The sequence below is a fragment of the Poecilia reticulata genome, chromosome 4 (assembly GCF_904066995.2).
Source record: "Poecilia reticulata chromosome 4, P_reticulata-male-v2, whole genome shotgun sequence".
In the NCBI taxonomy this organism is placed as follows: domain Eukaryota; kingdom Metazoa; phylum Chordata; class Actinopteri; order Cyprinodontiformes; family Poeciliidae; genus Poecilia; species Poecilia reticulata.
Window position 1 is genome coordinate 291,247 of NC_088833.1, and position 18,650 is coordinate 309,896.

Here is an 18,650-nt window from a genome sequence, read left to right on the forward strand (position 1 = left end):
GCTGTGTTTGCAGCAATACTGACCTTGTGTGGATGTTGTTGTATTCCCTGTATTAGAGCTTTAATTCAAAAGCTCATCACCACTGCCATCACTCCGATGCAGGAACAAATGTATTCTCTCCTTCCTCCTGACGACAATAAAGATGTAACAGATGCTGAGTCCAGTGATGAAGAAGATGAAATGTCTCTCAACCTTCCAGACTTGTATCCTGACTCAAATGTTCCTATGTTGAACTTGTAAATACAATGTTATTGATGTAAGGTGCGAAATGTGTCCTTTTCCCTCTGAGTGTACCTGTTTTGAACCACTTAATGAATTACCAATAGAAAATCGAAAGAAGTTATTGAGTAAGGACTAGCTCTGGCTAAAAATGGCATAAACAGGAGGGAAATGTTAGAATTATTATTTGTTTAATCTTACTTATATGAAGCTTATAATGTTATGCCACTTTTAGAAGTTTGTTCTGTCTGTTGTTCGTTCACTTCTTGTGTTGCAGAAGATAAGCGGCAGAGAACAAGAACACACCCCAACGACCTCGAGGAGAATGTGCTGTTCAAGTTATCTTATATGGATAAGAGTTTGCTGTGTCAAGCTTCAACAGAATCTGTTTAGCTGTTTGAAGCTGCTTGTAACTAGGGCGTTTTCTGATTCAATAAAAGAGCGAGGTGAGCAGAGAAACTTCAGAGTGTTGGTCGGAGATTGTAACTGAAGCATTCTCTGAAGCACTCTCCTCGCGAGTGAAAACTATTTACTGACTCTTTGTCTCTGTTTTTTGCAGTGTGTAAGAAATGTCTAGTGTTTGAACCTGACACTTGCTGATCATTTAAACCCCCATTCATACGACCATTTTTCCACTTTATTGCTTTTTTAATTTTTCCACTACATGTTTTACATGTTTTCCCCTCATCCCTTTGGCCCCATCATCTGCATACAATGCAGAGTTTATACATTTATCAGTATCAGAAAAATATCATTAATCATTAAATTAAATCATTTTGGACTAATTGCACCACCTTGAGGTAACCCATTCTCCACATTAAACTCTTTTGAATAATCGTTCCCAATCTTAACTCTTATTTTTCTATCCAGTAAAAAATTTGCTATCCAATTATACAACTTTCCACTAATTCCCATCTGATTGATTTTTATAAGTAATCCTTCTCTCCACAGTGAATCATATGTTTTTTCTATATCAAAAAATACTATAATAATTACCTCCTTCATTTTTAAAGCTTTCTCTATATCATCACATCTGGTTAGAGCATCCATTGTTGATCTCCCTGTTCTAAAGCAGCTCTGGGATCCATTCATTAGTTTCTTATGCTCAAGAACGTATCCTAATCTACTGACTATTATTTTCTCCATCCATTTACTTAAATGAGAAGTTAAAGTTATTGGTCTAGTTATTTGGACAAGTAGGATCTTTCCCTGGTTTATTAAATGATGGAAGTATTATTGCCCTTTTCCAGCTATTTGGTATTAAACCTTCATTCCATATTTTATGAAATAATCATAATATTAATTTCAATGTTACTTCTGTAGTCTGTCGAAACATAGCATAACATAGTTGACCCTCTCCTGGAGCTGAGTATCCTGTCCCTTTCAGTACCGTTTTCATTTCTTTCATGGTTATATTCATGTCTAATGTTGACATGCATTTCTGACATTTGTCCAAAATATTTCTATAATTTCCAAGTTTCTTTATTTTCTGCTGTCTATGAATGTCTGTAAGATGTTCACCACTGTGAACTGCAGCAAATGTCTCCCCTAATAAATCTGCCTTATCTTTGTTTAAAACTAAGATTTCCTGCCCTCTGACTAATGCTGACATTTTAACTTCATTCCTTTTCACCATCATTTTCCTAAACAACCAAACGTTCTGCAACTTTATTTCTGAACCTATTGAGGAACAAAACTCTCTCCATGTTTTCTTTTTAGCTTCTTTAATAATTTTGTGAGTCATTGCTCTTTTCTTTTTATATTCAATGAGGTTTTCGGTTGTTACATTTTTCTGTAATATTTTAAATGCTTTGTTAGGTTCTTTAATTGCTGTACTGCATTCATCATTCCACCAAGGAACTACTTTCTTCTTACCTTTTACTTTGATTTCTGGGATGCTAGAACTTGCAGCATTTAAAATGTGTTCTGTTATGTGTTTTGAAAATTCTTCAATGTTACCTTTTAATGTAACCATATGGCTGGTTTTTTCACAATTGATTTTAAATTTTTGCCAATTAGCTTTATTGAACCACCATCTTGTTAACATGAAATCTTGCTGCCTATTTATACTGTCATTAATTATTGTACTCCCTGGAAAGTGATCACTCCCTGATGTAGTCTCCCTGTTAATATCCATTCACATAAACTAACAAGACAGTCAGTTATTAATGTAACATCTAGACATGAAACTGTGTTTTTATGAATATTTACTCTTGTACCGTTTCCATTATTAAGACAAACTAATGATATTTCATCCATCAGTTCTTCAACTATGATACATTATGATCCGTCTTCTTGTTACCACAGACTATTGAGTGCGTTAAAATCACACCATAATTCTCTTCTATGTATTTTTCCTGCTACTTCTTTAAACATTTCACTATCAAGACTTTTACAAGGATTATAGTAATTTATCATTTTAATATTTCCATATTTTCTTAATTTAAATATTTCTATATTAACACATTCTAGTTCTTTATTCGTTATGTTTTTCTTATAAGCTATTCCATTCTTAATTAAAGTGGCACATCCACCTCCACTACCATGACTTCTATCCTGTCTCTCTATATCCTGGGATTTTAAAATGTTAGGTTTCAACCATGTTTCCTGTATACATATAATATCTAATTATTTCTAAATCATAAATAAACGTTTTAAGTTCTTGTCCACTGGCTATTAAACTTCTAGCATTCCATTGAATAATATGTAGAACATTATAAAAGCTTGAATCCTGAGCATTCTCTGTTGTTTCACTCAAAATGGTTTGAATCTGATCTGCTTGGATTTCTTTCATATCTAAGAATCTCCCTGCTGCTGTTACGATTGCTTTTATTTAATCACTTTTCTTCTTCATTTGAACTGTAACATTGATAATGTGACACATAAATGCTACAAAGTTTTCTTTTTTCACCACCATTGAATTTTCATCCACTCTACATTTATGCTTTTTGTATATTTGTTCCATTCCATTCCCACTATTCCCTCCTGATGGAGAAGCCATGTTGCTACAGTCAATGCACAGTTTATGCAATCCGCCAAATCTAATCCTTCCGCCTTCGTTTGTTTGCTACGTTCACTCGCTTCTCCTTCCACCTCCGTCCGTTTTCCTCAAGAAAAACTTGAACAAGTTCATTTTAAGTTAAACGTTTTATTCATTTCCGTTTCAGTAGCTGAGCTGTGAGGGGACGGCCCAGAATCACCTTCAGGAACACTCCGGTTCTGATCCAGACCCTCTGGTTCCGCTGGAGATGCAGATACCTAAAAATTATTTAACCATGAACAGACAACATCTTAGATCTTTGAGAAAACATCAATAGAAAATGTGATGTCACACAATCCAAAAGGGGGGCAGTAATGGACCTCCAAGCCGAGGCCTTAGTCCTCATGGTGGTGGTCACAGGTTCGATTCCCGGCCTGGCAATATTTGCCGCATGTCTTCCCGTCTCTCATTGCCCTATTTCCTATCGAACTACTTTCAAATAAAGGCCACTAGACCCAACAAAACCAAAAAAAAAAAAGGACCAACCAGTTCAGTTCATTTATTCAGCACCAAGTGACGTCGTCTCGAGGAACTTTACAACAAAATCATTTAAATCCAATCACACATCCATTCTGACTGGACCCTGGTTATCAAACAATTCACTAAGCTACGTTAATTATTCAAATTAGTTTAGAAAGTTTCTATTTGCAGATTGCATCGAGACTTAATTTCTCACTGAGATTAATAAGCTTTGATTTAAATCAATTACAACTAAATTGAATGTTTGAAATGCGACGTTTAGTTTTAAAAAATAAAATATATCACTTTAGCTCATTAACAACTGCTGTATGTTTAATGTGAAGTTCTTTTATACAGCAAATTCATAAACAGCTTCTGACCACAGTAACACCAGGAAAAGATGAGTTTTAGGGAACTTTTTGATATTTTAAAACTGTAGTTTCCCTGCCTGTGCAGCAGAGGGCAACACCTTCTGCCATCTTCCATAAACACGCAGAGGAAGCTGTATTCTCGCGAGACTCAGTTTCTTTGTGTTGAGAGGAGCGTGTCAAGCTGCAAATTTAAAACTTCGTGTCTAAACTAAGCGAACCATCGGTCGAATCTGAACCGAACCTGTTTACTGCTGGGTCTTATTCTGCTTCACCTGTGCCTCCTGTCCAGGTGAGCTCTATCAGTGAAGCTGTTAGCTCTCGCCGTTAGCTTGTTAGCACTCTCTTAGCTCCGCGTGCTCAGTTTGAGTCCTCTCACCTGCTAACGTCAGAACCGTTTCGGTCCGTTTTGGCACGGTTCGGTAATTGTTAACCTTGTACGGCAGGGATTTACGGTCTTTAGATCCGAAACTGGTTCTGTTTAGAGATGGATGACGTCATAATCCGTCAAATGGCGGCTCGCTTCGAACCTAGCTAGAATCAGATGAGTAGCTTAGTTCCCGAGCGGGGGAAGGGTTAGGGTTCCGGGTGGATCCGGATCAGTTGTGAGGAACCTAATTATTGCAGCTGAAGGTCAGAGGTCAGATTAAGTGTTTGGGGATGATCAGGTAGAACATCAGGGGCGGGAACCTCCACTGGTCCAGAGGCCGCCATGTTGGTGGAGTCATGTGATCAAAGTGTTCTCAAACTGACCAATTAGCTTCCTTTTTCAGACACAGTAAAACCAGCTGACCTGTTTCCATGGCAGTGAGACGAGGACACATCAGGTACCTGAAGGTGAGCCCACCACTGATGACACCTGCCAGGCGTTTCCATGGCAACCAGGATGCAGCAGGTTCCCTAAAGCCTGCTGCTTCAGGATGTTGGGGAACATTTGGAGTTTGATCCACCATCAACTGGTTCTGTTGGCACCCTGCAGAGAAATGGGCCGGTACTGGTTCTTATCAGCTGACTCGTACCAATCTGGACCGGTTCCATCTAAGCCGATTAAGCTGATCTCATTATTATTTGGACTATTTTATAATCGTACCTCCTGATTGGCCGGTCCTTTCAAATAAAGGCCACTTAGACTCTCATTATTCCAGCTGATTTAAATCTCAGAACCAAAACAAACCCAGTTCATATCCAGAACCAGTTCAGTCCCATAACTTCTAGCTGGATCCTGGTTCTGATACCAGGCTTTACCAAATTTAGCATTATGACCTTTAACCCACTTGTGTGTGTTCAGGTGTGTGAGGTCCAACCGACTCAAGGTGAAGTCAGAGACACTCAGATTTCCTCCAAAGGAGCAGCTGTGAAGGTAAGCACCGCTTTCTGATTGGCTCCCTCTGGCTGCTCTCTGATTGGCCGTTATGTGTTCACCTGATGCGTTTTCCCACCTGTGTCTCAGGAGCTGTACGACAACGGCTTCACCGAGACAATGATGGAGGAGGATGACGACTCGCGGACCAACCTGATCGTCAACTACCTGCCGCAGAGCATGAGCCAGGACGAGCTGCGCAGCCTGTTCAGCAGCGTGGGCGAGGTCGAGTCGGCAAAGCTGATCCGTGACAAGGTGGCAGGTAACGCTGGCGCCGCTGGCTAGGGGCCGCAGTACCTCTGCCGACCGCTAGGGGCCGCAGTACCTCTGCCGACCGCTAGGGGCCGCAGTGCCTCTGCCGACCGCTGCCGACCGCTAGGGGCCGCAGTGCCTCTGCCGACCGCTAGGGGCCGCAGTACCTCTGCCGACCGCTAGGGGCCGCAGTACCTCTGCCGACCGCTAGGGGCCGCAGTGCCTCTGCCGACCGCTAGGGGCCGCAGTACCTCTGCCGACCGCTAGGGGCCGCAGTGTCTCTGCCGACCGCTAGGGGCCGCAGTGCCTCTGCCGACCGCTAGGGGCCGCAGTGCCTCTGCCGACCGCTAGGGGCCGCAGTGCCTCTGCCGACCGCTAGGGGCCGCAGTGCCTCTGCCGACCGCTAGGGGCCGCAGTGCCTCTGCCGACCGCTAGGGGCCGCAGTGCCTCTGCCGACCGCTAGGGGCCGCAGTACCTCTGCCGACCGCTAGGGGCCGCAGTACCTCTGCCGACCGCTAGGGGCCGCAGTACCTCTGCCGTCCGCTAGGGTTATGAACCTTAATTTATGATTTTAACTTGGGGATGATGATTAAAATCAACTGAGTTCTGTTTAAACGGACTGGTTCTGTGTGAAAGCTAAGCCCCTCACACATTTAGGATTTAGCAAGAAAACAGAGGGGCGTGGCCAGGTGTCAGGGCTGAGGTCAGGATGCGGAGGCCCTCAGCCGCTCCCTGCTGCCGTTTGTCGCTATATTTAACTTTTTATCCAAACCAAGAAATAACAAATTTGTAGATGTTATTCTGTGTTTGGAGAGATTTACAGCGACATGCTTAGCAGCCATGCAGCTGCCATGTGGAGGCCCTCAGCGCTGCAGGCAGAGTGGATCACGGCGTGTTGCTGATCAATCACACATTGATAAAGCAGGGCTATCGATCACATACAGTCGCCACCAGGGGGCGTGGCTGAAGCTGGAACGTTTGACACCAATAGAATCGAACTGCAGAGGCACTGTTTCACCTGAAGGGGGCAGCACTGAGACGGTTTTAGTCAAAATAATGCGGAACTAAACAAATTTACACAAAAATGTCAAATTAGCTTAGAAATGTAAGGATTGAACCCTAAATAACATGATTAGTATCTCAGCAAAACCAGATGATTTGTCAAACGTACTGGTCCAGCAGTTCTCCCAGTGTGTGGACCAGTACTGGGACCCATCAGCCTCTCTATAGAAAGGGTTAATCCTGTTTTGGTTCTGACCCAGTTTGATCAGTAGAACCAGTGGTTCTGTGTCTCCGGTTCTTTTTCTCAGCTGTTTTTTATTTTTATTTTTTATTTTATTGACTTTGTGATTGTTACTTTTTTTTCTAAACAATTTTGTGGATTTTTTTTGCCTGGATGATTTTTTTTGCTGTTGAATTTGTAACGTTTGTTGTTTTTGCTGCGGCACTGGCAGGTTGTCGGTTTTCTGGTTCTGCTGGAGTCCATCAGGCGGAACCACTTCTGTTTACATTCAGAATTTTAATTTTTTTTATCTTTGAAAATGTTTTAATGTCTTTATTTTTTTTTCAGGAGTTGTAAAATTTTCAGAAAAATGTTTGAGAAATGTTTTTGTTCTGAACAAGTTGAGAAAACGGAGCAGTAACGGTTCTGTCAGAACCTGACCCAGTTCAGGTCCAAACTCCAGCAGGAAGTTCTTCACCTCATCTGATGACTGTCAAAGCTCTGCTGGCTGAACCCGGTTCTGGTTCTGGTTGGTGCAGGCAAAAGAATTCACACATCAGGGTTCTGATGGGTCGGTGGTGCCACTTCTCCATGAGGCGGGCACACCTTAGAGTCTGGGGACCCGGCCCGGTTCTTCTCCTGTCGTTCAGACATCGTCTCGGGTTTTCAGACTTTGTTCATTGTGTCCAGTTTAAAATAAACACTTGTTGCCACGGAAATAGCCGAAGCAAAAACAGCAAAAGTCCTTGCAGCTGCCCACTAATGGAGAAACGTTTCTGTAGAACCAGTTACCCAATTGGGTCGGTTGACCTCAGTCCTGATCGGCTGATTAGTCTCCGTGTATCTGGGCTAAAACACCCGGCGCTGCGGCCGCTGCCTCAGGTCAGAATGTGTCTGTGATCTGATATTTTCTGATATGTTCAACTCTGATCAGTTCAGATTTTTTTATGTAATGCGACCTGTTTTTGATCTTTTTATGACGGTCTGAACAGCACAGGTCGGATTCTTTTTGAATGCATTCATCCAACCTGAACGTCACTGATATTTGACAAATGTCACTATTCTGCATCCTGATACGAACAAGCAGGAATAAAAACAACTATGACGGACTGTAATGAGGATTAAGTTGTTAATTTTCAACAACTTCAGATGTGTAAGCTAAGCTCCACCGTTAGCCTCCATGTTTACTTCCACGAACTCTGAGCTCTTCTTCTTCTTCTCATGCTGGTTGGCAGGACACTGAGAACGCTGCTGTTATTGCGCCCTCTACTGCGCATGCGGGTCACTTCAGGCTGCTGTGTGAACGCAGCCCGAGTTTCCTCAAAGTTCTGGGAGGTCCATGTTAACTCTTTGCTCTCCTGCATGTTTTGTTTTTATTTGATTTTTGAATACAGAATATGGTTCCTCTTCTGTCACCATGGTAACCACAGGCTCACCTGTTCCTGTAACCATAGCTACCATGGGTTCTCCTGTTGGCATAGTAACTGAAACCCTCCTGATGCGAGGACGTTCAGATCAGATAAAAAAGATTCTAAGCAGCTCCTTCCGACCGGAAGCATCCAATCAGAACCCCCCTGGTGGGTCAGAACCAATGCTAGTTAAAGCTGGTAACCAGTAGCTAATAAGCAGCTAACGAGTAGCTAGCTAGCAGCTAGCCAGGAGCTAAATGAGTTAACCGTGAACTAACCAGGAGCTCACTGGTTCCAGTTGACCTTACGGAGCCGTTCGGACCTCCCTATTGAACCGCCATCTTGTTGTGAAGCCCGTTTTCTCAGTTTGTTCAGAACCGTTTGGGTTTGTTTTGTGGATCTGATCAGACTCTGTGCTGCGTTTTGAACTCTGTGTTTCTTTCTCAATGTGATGCTGTAACCGAGAGTTTTGCTGTTATTTTGTTGTTTTCCTTTGTGTTTCTCTAGGCCACAGTTTAGGTTACGGCTTTGTTAACTTTGTTAACCATAGTGATGCAGAGAGGGCTATCAGTACCCTCAATGGCCTGAGGCTACAGTCTAAAACTATCAAGGTAACGCGCCACAGGTGCTCTTTGATTTTCCTCTTTCCACTGATAGATGTGTTATGTTTCCTGGACAGTAGGGGGCGCTCTCAGCGGCAGCGTCTGAAGATTGAAGGTATTTTGTTCTGACACACGTCAGCACTGAATCTGTCGCTTCCTTCAGTTCAGTGAGATGATGTACCAAGACTTAACTTTAAAAACGGATGCTTTTATTTTGAAAAACTCAACATGATTTCATGTCTTTTATTTTATTTTTTAAAGGATTATGGTTAAATGTAAACTTTATTTTACTGTTTTAAATTTAAGATACCCTGTTTTTTATTTGGACACTGAATGTAACTCTTACTTTGAAAGTTTTCTGTAATTTTATTTGAATATTTCTGTCCTGTGAGGAAGAGGAGCTGAAGTCTTCCTCTCTCCTTCCTGCAGGTGTCGTTTGCTCGCCCGAGTTCGGACACCATCAAAGACGCCAACCTATACATCAGCGGTCTGCCCAGAACGCTGAGCCAGCAGGACCTGGAAGACATGTTCTCCTCCTTCGGACGCATCATCAACTCCAGGGTCCTGGTGGACCAGGCGTCAGGTGAGGTCATGTGACCCGCCGCTTCCATTGGTGCTAGAGAGAAACGGAGCCAGAGCTTTCAAATTCAGGTCCTACGTTTGCACAGAGAAACCAACCCTATCAGCCGCTGCTCCGTCTAGACCAGGGTGCTCAAGTCCAGTCCTCCAGAGCCGTCCTGCAACTTTTAGATGGATCCTCTCCAAGAGATCAGGATCAGCCCTGAACAGACCTGCTAACGGCGCATTCATTTGATTCAGGTGTGTTTTAGCAGGGATGCATCTGAAAGTTGCTGGACGGCTCTGGAGGACTGGACTTGAGCACCCTGGTCTAGACTCACTGAGACCAGTCAAGGTCTGGTTGCAGGAAGCGTCTTGGTTCCTCTCCATCGAGGAAGTTCAGGCCCAGAGCATCGCTCAGCAGAACTGGGAAGTTCTGATGGACTCAACTAAACCCAAATGTTTCATTTTGTCTTGTTGAACTTTGTTAATGTCATGGAAACGGTTCAGATTAGCCGGTTATCATTTCATATTAACCTTGATTAATATCCTCCGGAGCTGCTGGTTCTGGTTGAACGGCGGGAAGAAGCTGCAGAGTTTTTATACAGGTGAGCGGATAGACTGAACACGGCGGGCGGCTGATGGGTACAATGGGGAACGCTCCGATCAGGTTTCTGCTGCCGATACCGATCACCCATGAAGCCGATCTTTGCCGATCACCTGGATTAACTGTTAATTTTTCGCTTTAGGTATAAATGCTACTTTGTGATCTGACAAAATAAGAAAATGATCTGGCAATAAAGTCACCTAATTTAGGCATAAAACATGCTAAATTCTTGCAGGCACAAAACAGCAGCTACTCGGTCAAAAGAACAACTGAAAAACCTCCAATCAGTAAAATAATATTTAACATTAAGGCTCAGTACCATAAATTATACACGGGTCAAATAAATCTGCCTATATCAAATAATGTCAAGTAAAAAGGAAACTTTCATTCCAAGTCAAATGCAGGCTGCATCAAAATAAACAATCCGTCCCGTTAGCATGGCGGCTAGCTGATTACTGCTGGTTCTGATTGGTTGTTTCTGACTGAGTGGAGTTATTCTGCAGAACAAGGAGGAGATCGATTATTTTTTTAGAGATTATCTGACCCATGTTATTACATAGCGAAAGTTTTAATACATATCTAAAATCTCTTCTATTTTAGGTTAGATGCTGCAGCTTTAAGCAGAGGTTCGGTGTGAGAGTCACTACCAGGTGGAGCAGAAGCGGCGCTCCGTCTGTCAAATATTACTACCTGTAGCGTAGCAGCGGTTCAACAGCGAGAACAGAACCAGCGTCTTACATCGCAGCTCCAAGACTTTAATCATTTAGCGGGTTATTTGTTTAGCTTTCTGACCGTCATGCTAATCCGGCTGAGTGTTTGTAGCTGTGCTGCTCTACCTGCTGCTCAGGATGTCCTATTATTCCTGCGTTGAGCCTTGATGTAGCCAAACTCCATCAAGTGTTTTTTAAATGTCACATTAGATTCGTCGAGTTGTTGCATTTTGACCTGCTTCACCCCGGAGCTAATTTTCCACTGCAACACACAAACTTCCCCGTTCACTCTCAGAATTATAGTTCCACATATCTTAGGATCTACTGCTGCACGCCTGCGCAGTGTGAAGGGAAGAGGAGATCAGCTGCACAGGCTGCGAATGAGATGCAGGTGATCGGCAACAAGAGACCGTCATCACCTATCATACACTTTTTCATGGAAATCGGCCGATTGTGATCGGTGGCCGATCGATCGACGCGCCTTTAGTTACAATGTAAGTGTAGCTTTACGGACGAACCGCACAATAAATTTCATATCATCCCGTCTCGACAAACGGGAGTCTGAAATCATCATGGCGGCTGGTAGATGAGTTTCTTAGTGTGACGAACGAAGGTAAATATCCCGTATTGCTCCCCTCGTTCTTAAGTTCGAACCCTGGTCTGCTGGTCGTCTCCCACCTCAACTCCAGGCGACGTTTCCCGTATTCTCAAACGGGAAAAGTCGCCCGTGAGGCGAGGTGAGAGTTCATCTGTTAAACTCACTGAAGATGAACACAGAAACTAAAAGCTGGATCATAGACATTTTTCATAAGTGTATTTGTGAGTCTGGCTCTTTATTATTGAATTGAATATAATTTCAGATCTTTCTTTAACTTCAGGTTAACTTAGAAAGTTAGAAAGTTATTTATTATTAATCTGGTTAATTTTACTAACCAAGTTAATTTTCAAGTTAGTTATTGTTGCAGGTAAATTTTCTAAAATACAAAAAATATTAAAAATTGGACTGATGGCTGATATTAACACCGGTATTATGCCAGATTTACCAATATTTTTTTATAAAAAATTTTATCCGATTACTCGATTAATCTTAAGAATAATAAATAGATTACTCGATTACTAACAGCCCTAGTCTCCATGGATCATAACCTGAAAACTTTCTCTGTTGTACGTCGTTTTTATCACATTTTCATCCACTCTTTTATATCTACTTTCATTTCACTCCAACACCCATAATGCCTTGCTTTGTGACAACTTCAGAGTCGTTGAACCTCCTTCCCCCTTCACTAAACAGTCGCTGTCCTCTGATTGGTTGCCAGGTCTGTCTCGGGGCGTGGCCTTCATCCGCTATGATAAGCGCAGTGAGGCCGAGGACGCAGTGAAGCACCTGAACGGACACGTCCCGCCCGGCGGCTCTGAGCCAATCACAGTCAAGTTTGCTGCAAACCCCAACCAAGGCCGGAACCCCATGGTGATGTCACAGACCTACCACGGCCAATCGCGACGCTTCGGAGGCCCAGTCCATCATCAGGCACAGAGGTTCAGGTGAGTAATCGGATTACGGTAACTGACGCAGTGTTCTGATTGGCTGACAGGTTTTAAATTTCCTCCACTTCCTGTTTGCCTCCAGGTTTTCTCCAATGTCGGCCGACCACATGGGCGCTGGGGGCGGAGCCTCGGGAAGCCCCTCCTCTGGCTGGTGCCTGTTCATCTACAACCTGGGCCAGGATGCTGACGAGGGCATGCTGTGGCAGATGTTCGGGCCGTTCGGCGCCGTCGTCAACGTCAAGGTCATCCGAGACTTCAACACCAACAAGTGCAAAGGCTTCGGGTTCGTTACCATGGCGAACTATGAAGAAGCAGCCATGGCCATCCACAGCCTCAACGGCTACCAGCTGGGGGACAAAGTCCTGCAGGTGTCTTTCAAGACCAACAAGGGACACAAGTAGCCGGCGGCGGAAGTGGGTGGGCGGGGCTAAAGGTCATATGATGTAGTTTCTGTTGGGTTTTTTTATTAGCATGCACAGCTTTTTGTTTCTGAGCTGAAACTCGTGAGACGATTCTCTGGACGCCTGATTGGTCCGTCTCCTACAACCTGATTGGTCCGTCTCCTGCCGGACTGGACTGTAGTTTCCTCCAGAGATGGTTGGAGTTTCCGCCTCGGTTCTGTTAGTTTTTTTTTTAGAAAGTGTCGATCTGTTTTAGGTGAAAAATTTCCACTCTGCAGTCGTTGAATGAATCATTAAATGTTGTTTGGTTCTGGTCGGTTTAATAATCCGAGGAGGTTCTGACTTCATGTTGGACTTTGAAACGAGCAGAACCAGTTTAAGCTGTTTGAGCCTCAGTGTGATGTTGACTCTTCCATAATAAATCTGTTTATGAAAACATGAACATAAATAAATTGACTTTATTGAGTGAAATCAGAGGGACCCATATGTGCCATTTGGGCTTTAGAAACCACAGACCCATGTCAGTGATGATGGTGATGAAGACTAGTTGGGTGTCTGGCAACAGTTACCATGGTAACATAACCATGATGTAAGGAAGTGCATTTCCTCTACATCAACTATTAAAAATGATAAACTCTTTCAGGAATAATTCTGCCCTGCCAGTAAAATGCTCACCGCAGAAGAGATGCTTGCAATCCGGCTTATATATATATATATATATGTATGCATACATATATATATATATATATATACATATATATATATATATATGTATGCATACATATATATATATATATATATATATATATATATGAAATACAGGTGGCATTCTTTCTAAAATGTTTCGTAATTCTCTCGTGATGTGTGGTTTTTGGCGCCCTCCACTGGTTGCCTATAAATATGAAAAGATCAAATTCAGATCTTTTCTGAATAGCATTGGAAAGTGTTCAAAGGCTAACTTGGTATCTTGTTATAATGCAACGATTGATACACCAGTAGAGGAGCTAACTGCACTGTTAGGGTAAAACCTGCCAGGCTTATAATAAAAACACGGGGAAACGGGGCAGCAGAGCGTTCAGCCGGGATTTAAAGAGTCTTGAGTGGGAACATGGACATTTATTCTCAATAGAGGAATCATGCACATGATATGTAGATGTACAACTCGCGCACCTTTCTGTCCATAAAGGCACTTTCACAAAGCTGTTGCTGCAGCACCGTTAGCACACGGCTCCTGCTCCAAGTTCTGCTCAGATCCAGGATGATCAGTCTGGATGGATCTAAAGCTGATCAACCATCAGATCCATCTGATCTGTGATCAATCCTCCATCAGCTCCTCAGGTAGCGGCTCACCTGGATCAGAACCGAACCTGGTGGGTCCATCTGCTGACCAGCTGTTTTCTCTCCAGTCAGAATGAAATGAGCCACAGAAGCTTTCAGACGATGAGTTTCATCTTCATGAGACAAACTGAGGGAGTTATTATTTCCATCGGAGTGAAGTTTCACCTTCCTTTAGTTTATTTTCTTTATTTTCAGGTTATTGTCTGAGGATAAATGTGGTTCAGCTTCATTGTTTAAACAATAAAAGATTCATGATAACCGTCGGGTTCGATGCTTCTTGGACCGAATGAAGTCAGATTTCAGGTTTCAGTGTATTTAGGTGAGTTTTGATGCCGTCTAGTTTGTTATTGTCCGTATTAAAAGTGGCTGTCGCACATTTTCACTGCAGGTAAAAAGTCTGTAGCTTTATGCAAACTTTCACACCACGTTCATTTTATACATGTTGCCTTTGCGTAAAATATGACGCCACACATGTTCTGTGTGTATGCACACTTTATGAGGCCCTGTAGTTTTTACTCATTTCCATGTCTGTCTCTTTGCTGCTGTTTAGTTAATGGGATAAATATAATAATATAAACATAAATTTTAGGCTCAGTGCCTCCAAATCCGAGGTCATGGTCTTGAGCCGGAAAAGGGTAGAGTGCCTTCTCCGGGTCAGGGGGGTCGTCCTGCCTCAAGTGGAGGAGTTTAAGTATCTGGGGATCTTGTTCATAATGAGGGAAGAAGGGAGATCGACAGGCGGATTGGGGCAGCGTCTGCCGTGAAGCGGGCGCTGTACCGGTCCGTCGTGGTGAAGAGAGAGCTGAGCCAAAAAGCGAAGCTCTCGATTTACCGGTCGATCTACGTTCCCACCCTCATCTATGGTCATGAGCTTTGGGTCATGACCGAAAGAACGAGATCACGGGTACAAGCGGCCGAAATGGGTTTCCTCCTCTGCAGGGTGGCTGGGCTCTCTGGGCCTGGGAACGCCTTGGGATTCCCCCGGAGGAGCTGGAAGAAGTGGCTGGGGGGAGGGAAGTCTGGGCCTCCCTTCTGAAGCTGCTGCCCCCGCGACCCGACCCCGGATAAGCGGAAGAAAATGGATGGATGGATGGATGGATGGATGGATGGATGGATGGATGGATGGATGGATGGATGGATGGATGGATGGATGGATGGATGGATGGATGGATGGATGGATGGATGGATAAACATAAATTAGTGGGTCTGACTTTCCTCCTTCTCCCCAGCTGATGAATTTCAATGTATTCCTTCATCCTGTCAGTCCATTCTGGGAATATTTCACAAGGAGATGAATCATGTCAGCTGGAGGCTGGTCCTCTCTGAATCCCCAGCTTCTGTCTTCTGGTTGTCATATGTTCACATCCTTCAAAGATCTACGGGGTAATTTTACTGCCACAAGTCGAGAGCACACATTGTCAGTTTGAAAGCAAGATTTCCTGTCTTTGTTCTGGAAACCTGTAATGCTAGCACTCAAAACTTCTGTGAAAATTTCCTGTGATTTCTCAAATTTTCACTCAGATTTTCTCCTCTCGTGCAAAACATGTCTGCAGAGATTAAATCTCCGCTTGCCGTCTTTGCTTTACCTTAGTTCAGTTCTTCGTAGTGATTGTAATTACGGTTATTTCTTTTTGCTCATAGATCCATTTTCTTAGAGCCCTGCTGGCTTTTTCTTTGGATTTATGGTTTTTGTTATTCACTGACTCCCTTGGTTCCCTTTGATTTCCGTAAGTCATCATTTTTATTAAACGTTCATCATCAACAACATGGTCACACCATGATAGTTCCTGACACCAGGTGTCAGCCGCTGTCCCTCCTGACACCAGGTGTCAGCTGCTGTCACACCTGACACCAGATGTCAGAGGCTATAGTTCCTTACACCAAATGTCAGAGGCTATAGTTCCTGACACCAGGTGTCAGCCGCTGTCACTCCTGACACCAGGTGTCAGAGGCTATAGTTCCTGACACCAGGTGTCAGACGCTTTAGTTCCTGACACCAGGTGTCAGACGCTTTAGTTCCTGACAACAGGTGTCAGACGCTTTAGTTCCTGACAACAGGTGTCAGCCGCTGTCCCTCCTGACACCAGGTGTCAGAGGCTATAGTTCCTGACACCAGGTGTCAGAGGCTATAGTTCCTGACACCAGGTGTCAGCCGCTGTCCCTCCTGACACCAGGTGTCAGCTTCTGTCACACCTGACACCAGTTGTCAGAGGCTGTAGTTCCTGACACCAGGTGTAAGACGCTTTAGTTCCTGACAACAGGTGTCAGCCGCTGTCACTCCTGACACTAGGTGTCAGAGGCTATAGTTCCTGACACCAGGTGTCAGAGGCTATAGTTCCTGACACCAGGTGTCAGAGGCTATAGTTCCTGACACCAGGTGTCAGACGCTATAGTTCCTGACACCAGGTGTCAGCCGCTGTCCCTCCTGACACCATGTGTCAGAGGCTATAGTTCCTGACACCAGGTGTCAGACGCTACAGTTCCTGACACCAGGTGTCAGACGCTATAGTTCCTGACACCAGGTGTCAGCCGCTGTCCCTCCTGACACCAGGTGTCAGCCGCTGTCACTCCTGACACTAGGTGTCAGAGGCTCTAGTTCCTGACACCATGTGTCAGTGGCTATAGTACCTGACACCAGGTGTCAGCCGCTGTCCCTCCTTACACCAGGTGTCAGAGGCTATAGTTCCTGACACCAGGTGTCAGAGGCTATAATTCCTGACACCAGGTGTCAGACGCTATAGTTCCTGACACCAGGTGTCAGACGCTATAGTTCCTGACACCAGGTGTCAGCCGCTGTCACTCCTGACACCAGGTGTCAGAGGCTCTAGTTCCTGACACCAGGTGTCAGTGGCTATAGTTCCTGACACCAGGTGTCAGCCGCTGTCCCTCCTTACACCAGGTGTCAGAGGCTATAGTTCCTGACACCAGGTGTCAGAGGCTATAATTCCTGACACCAGGTGTCAGACGCTATAGTTCCTGACACCAGGTGTCAGCCGCTGTCACTCCTGACACTAGGTGTCAGAGGCTGTAGTTCCTGACACCATGTGTCAGTGGCTCTAGTTCCTGACACCAGGTGTCAGAGGCTATAGTTCCTGACACCAGGTGTCAGAGGCTATAGTTCCTGACACCAGGTGTCAGAGGCTATAGTTCCTGACACCAGGTGTCAGCCGCTGTCCCTCCTGACACCAGGTGTCAGCTGCTGTCCCTCCTGACACCAGATGTCAGAGGCTATAGTTCCTGACACCAGATGTCAGAGGCTATAGTTCCTGACACCAGGTGTCAGCCGCTGTCCCTCCTGACACCAGGTGTCAGCCGCTGTCCCTCCTGACACCAGGTGTCAGCCGCTGTCCCTCCTGACACCAGGTGTCAGTGGCTGTCCCTCCTGACACCAGGTGTCAGAGGCTATAGTTCCTGACACCAGGTGTCAGACGCTTTAGTTCCTGACACCAGGTGTCAGACGCTTTAGTTCCTGACAACAGGTGTCAGCCGCTGTCCCTCCTGACACCAGGTGTCAGCTTCTGTCACACCTGACACCAGATGTCAGAGGCTGTAGTTCCTGACACCAGGTGTCAGACGCTATAGTTCCTGACACCAGGTGTCAGCCGCTGTCCCTCCTGACACCAGGTGTCAGCTTCTGTCACACCTGACACCAGATGTCAGAGGCTCTAGTTCCTGACACCAGATGTCAGAGGCTCTAGTTCCTGACACCAAATGTCAGACGCTATAGTTCCTGACACCAGGTGTCAGCCGCTGTCCCTCCTGACACCAGGTGTCAGCTGCTGTCACACCTGACACCAGATGTCAGAGGCTATAGTTCCTGACACCAGATGTCAGAGGCTCTAGTTCCTGACACCAGATGTCAGAGGCTCTAGTTCCTGACACCAGATGTCAGAGGCTCTAGTTCCTGACACCAGATGTCAGAGGCTCTAGTTCCTGACACCAAATGTCAGAGGCTATAGTTCCTGACACCAGGTGTCAGACGCTATAGTTCCTGACACCAGGTGTCAGCCGCTGTCCCTCCTGACACCAGGTGTCAGCCGCTGTCCCTCCTGACACCAGGTGTCAGCCGCTGTCCCTCCTGACACCAGGTGTCAGCCGCTGTCCCTCCTGACACCAGGTGTCAGCTGCTGTCACACCTGACACCAGATGTCAGAGGCTATAGTTCCTTACACCAAATGTCAGAGGCTATAGTTCCTGACACCAGGTGTCAGCCGCTGTCACTCCTGACACTAGGTGTCAGAGGCTATAGTTCCTGACACCTCCTGACACCAGGTGTCAGAGGCTATAGTTCCTGACACCAGGTGTCAGAGACTATAGTTCCTGACACCAGGTGTCAGAGGCTATAGTTCCTGACACCAGGTGTCAGACGCTATAGTTCCTGACACCAGGTGTCAGCCGCTGTCCCTCCTCACACCATGTGTCAGAGGCTATAGTTCCTGACACCAGGTGTCAGACGCTACAGTTCCTGACACCAGGTGTCAGACGCTATAGTTCCTGACACCATGTCAGAGGCTATAGTTCCTGACACCAGGTGTCAGACGCTATAGTTCCTGACACCAG

At 45.0% G+C, this 18,650-nt stretch overlaps 1 protein-coding gene across 1 annotated transcript; it reads left to right on the top strand.

The window, feature by feature from the left end:
• The first annotated feature begins 4,204 nt into the window (after positions 1-4,204).
• On the top strand, positions 4,205-13,190 carry LOC103463278 (ELAV-like protein 1). Its single transcript, XM_008406534.3, has 8 exons — positions 4,205-4,378; positions 4,860-4,923; positions 5,375-5,446; positions 5,537-5,708; positions 8,837-8,940; positions 9,361-9,514; positions 12,123-12,348; positions 12,434-13,190. The coding sequence occupies exons 2-8, from the start codon at positions 4,888-4,890 to the stop codon at positions 12,750-12,752; spliced, it is 1,083 nt and encodes a 360-aa protein (XP_008404756.1). The 5' UTR covers positions 4,205-4,378; positions 4,860-4,887; the 3' UTR covers positions 12,753-13,190.
• The last annotated feature ends 5,460 nt before the right edge of the window (positions 13,191-18,650 follow it).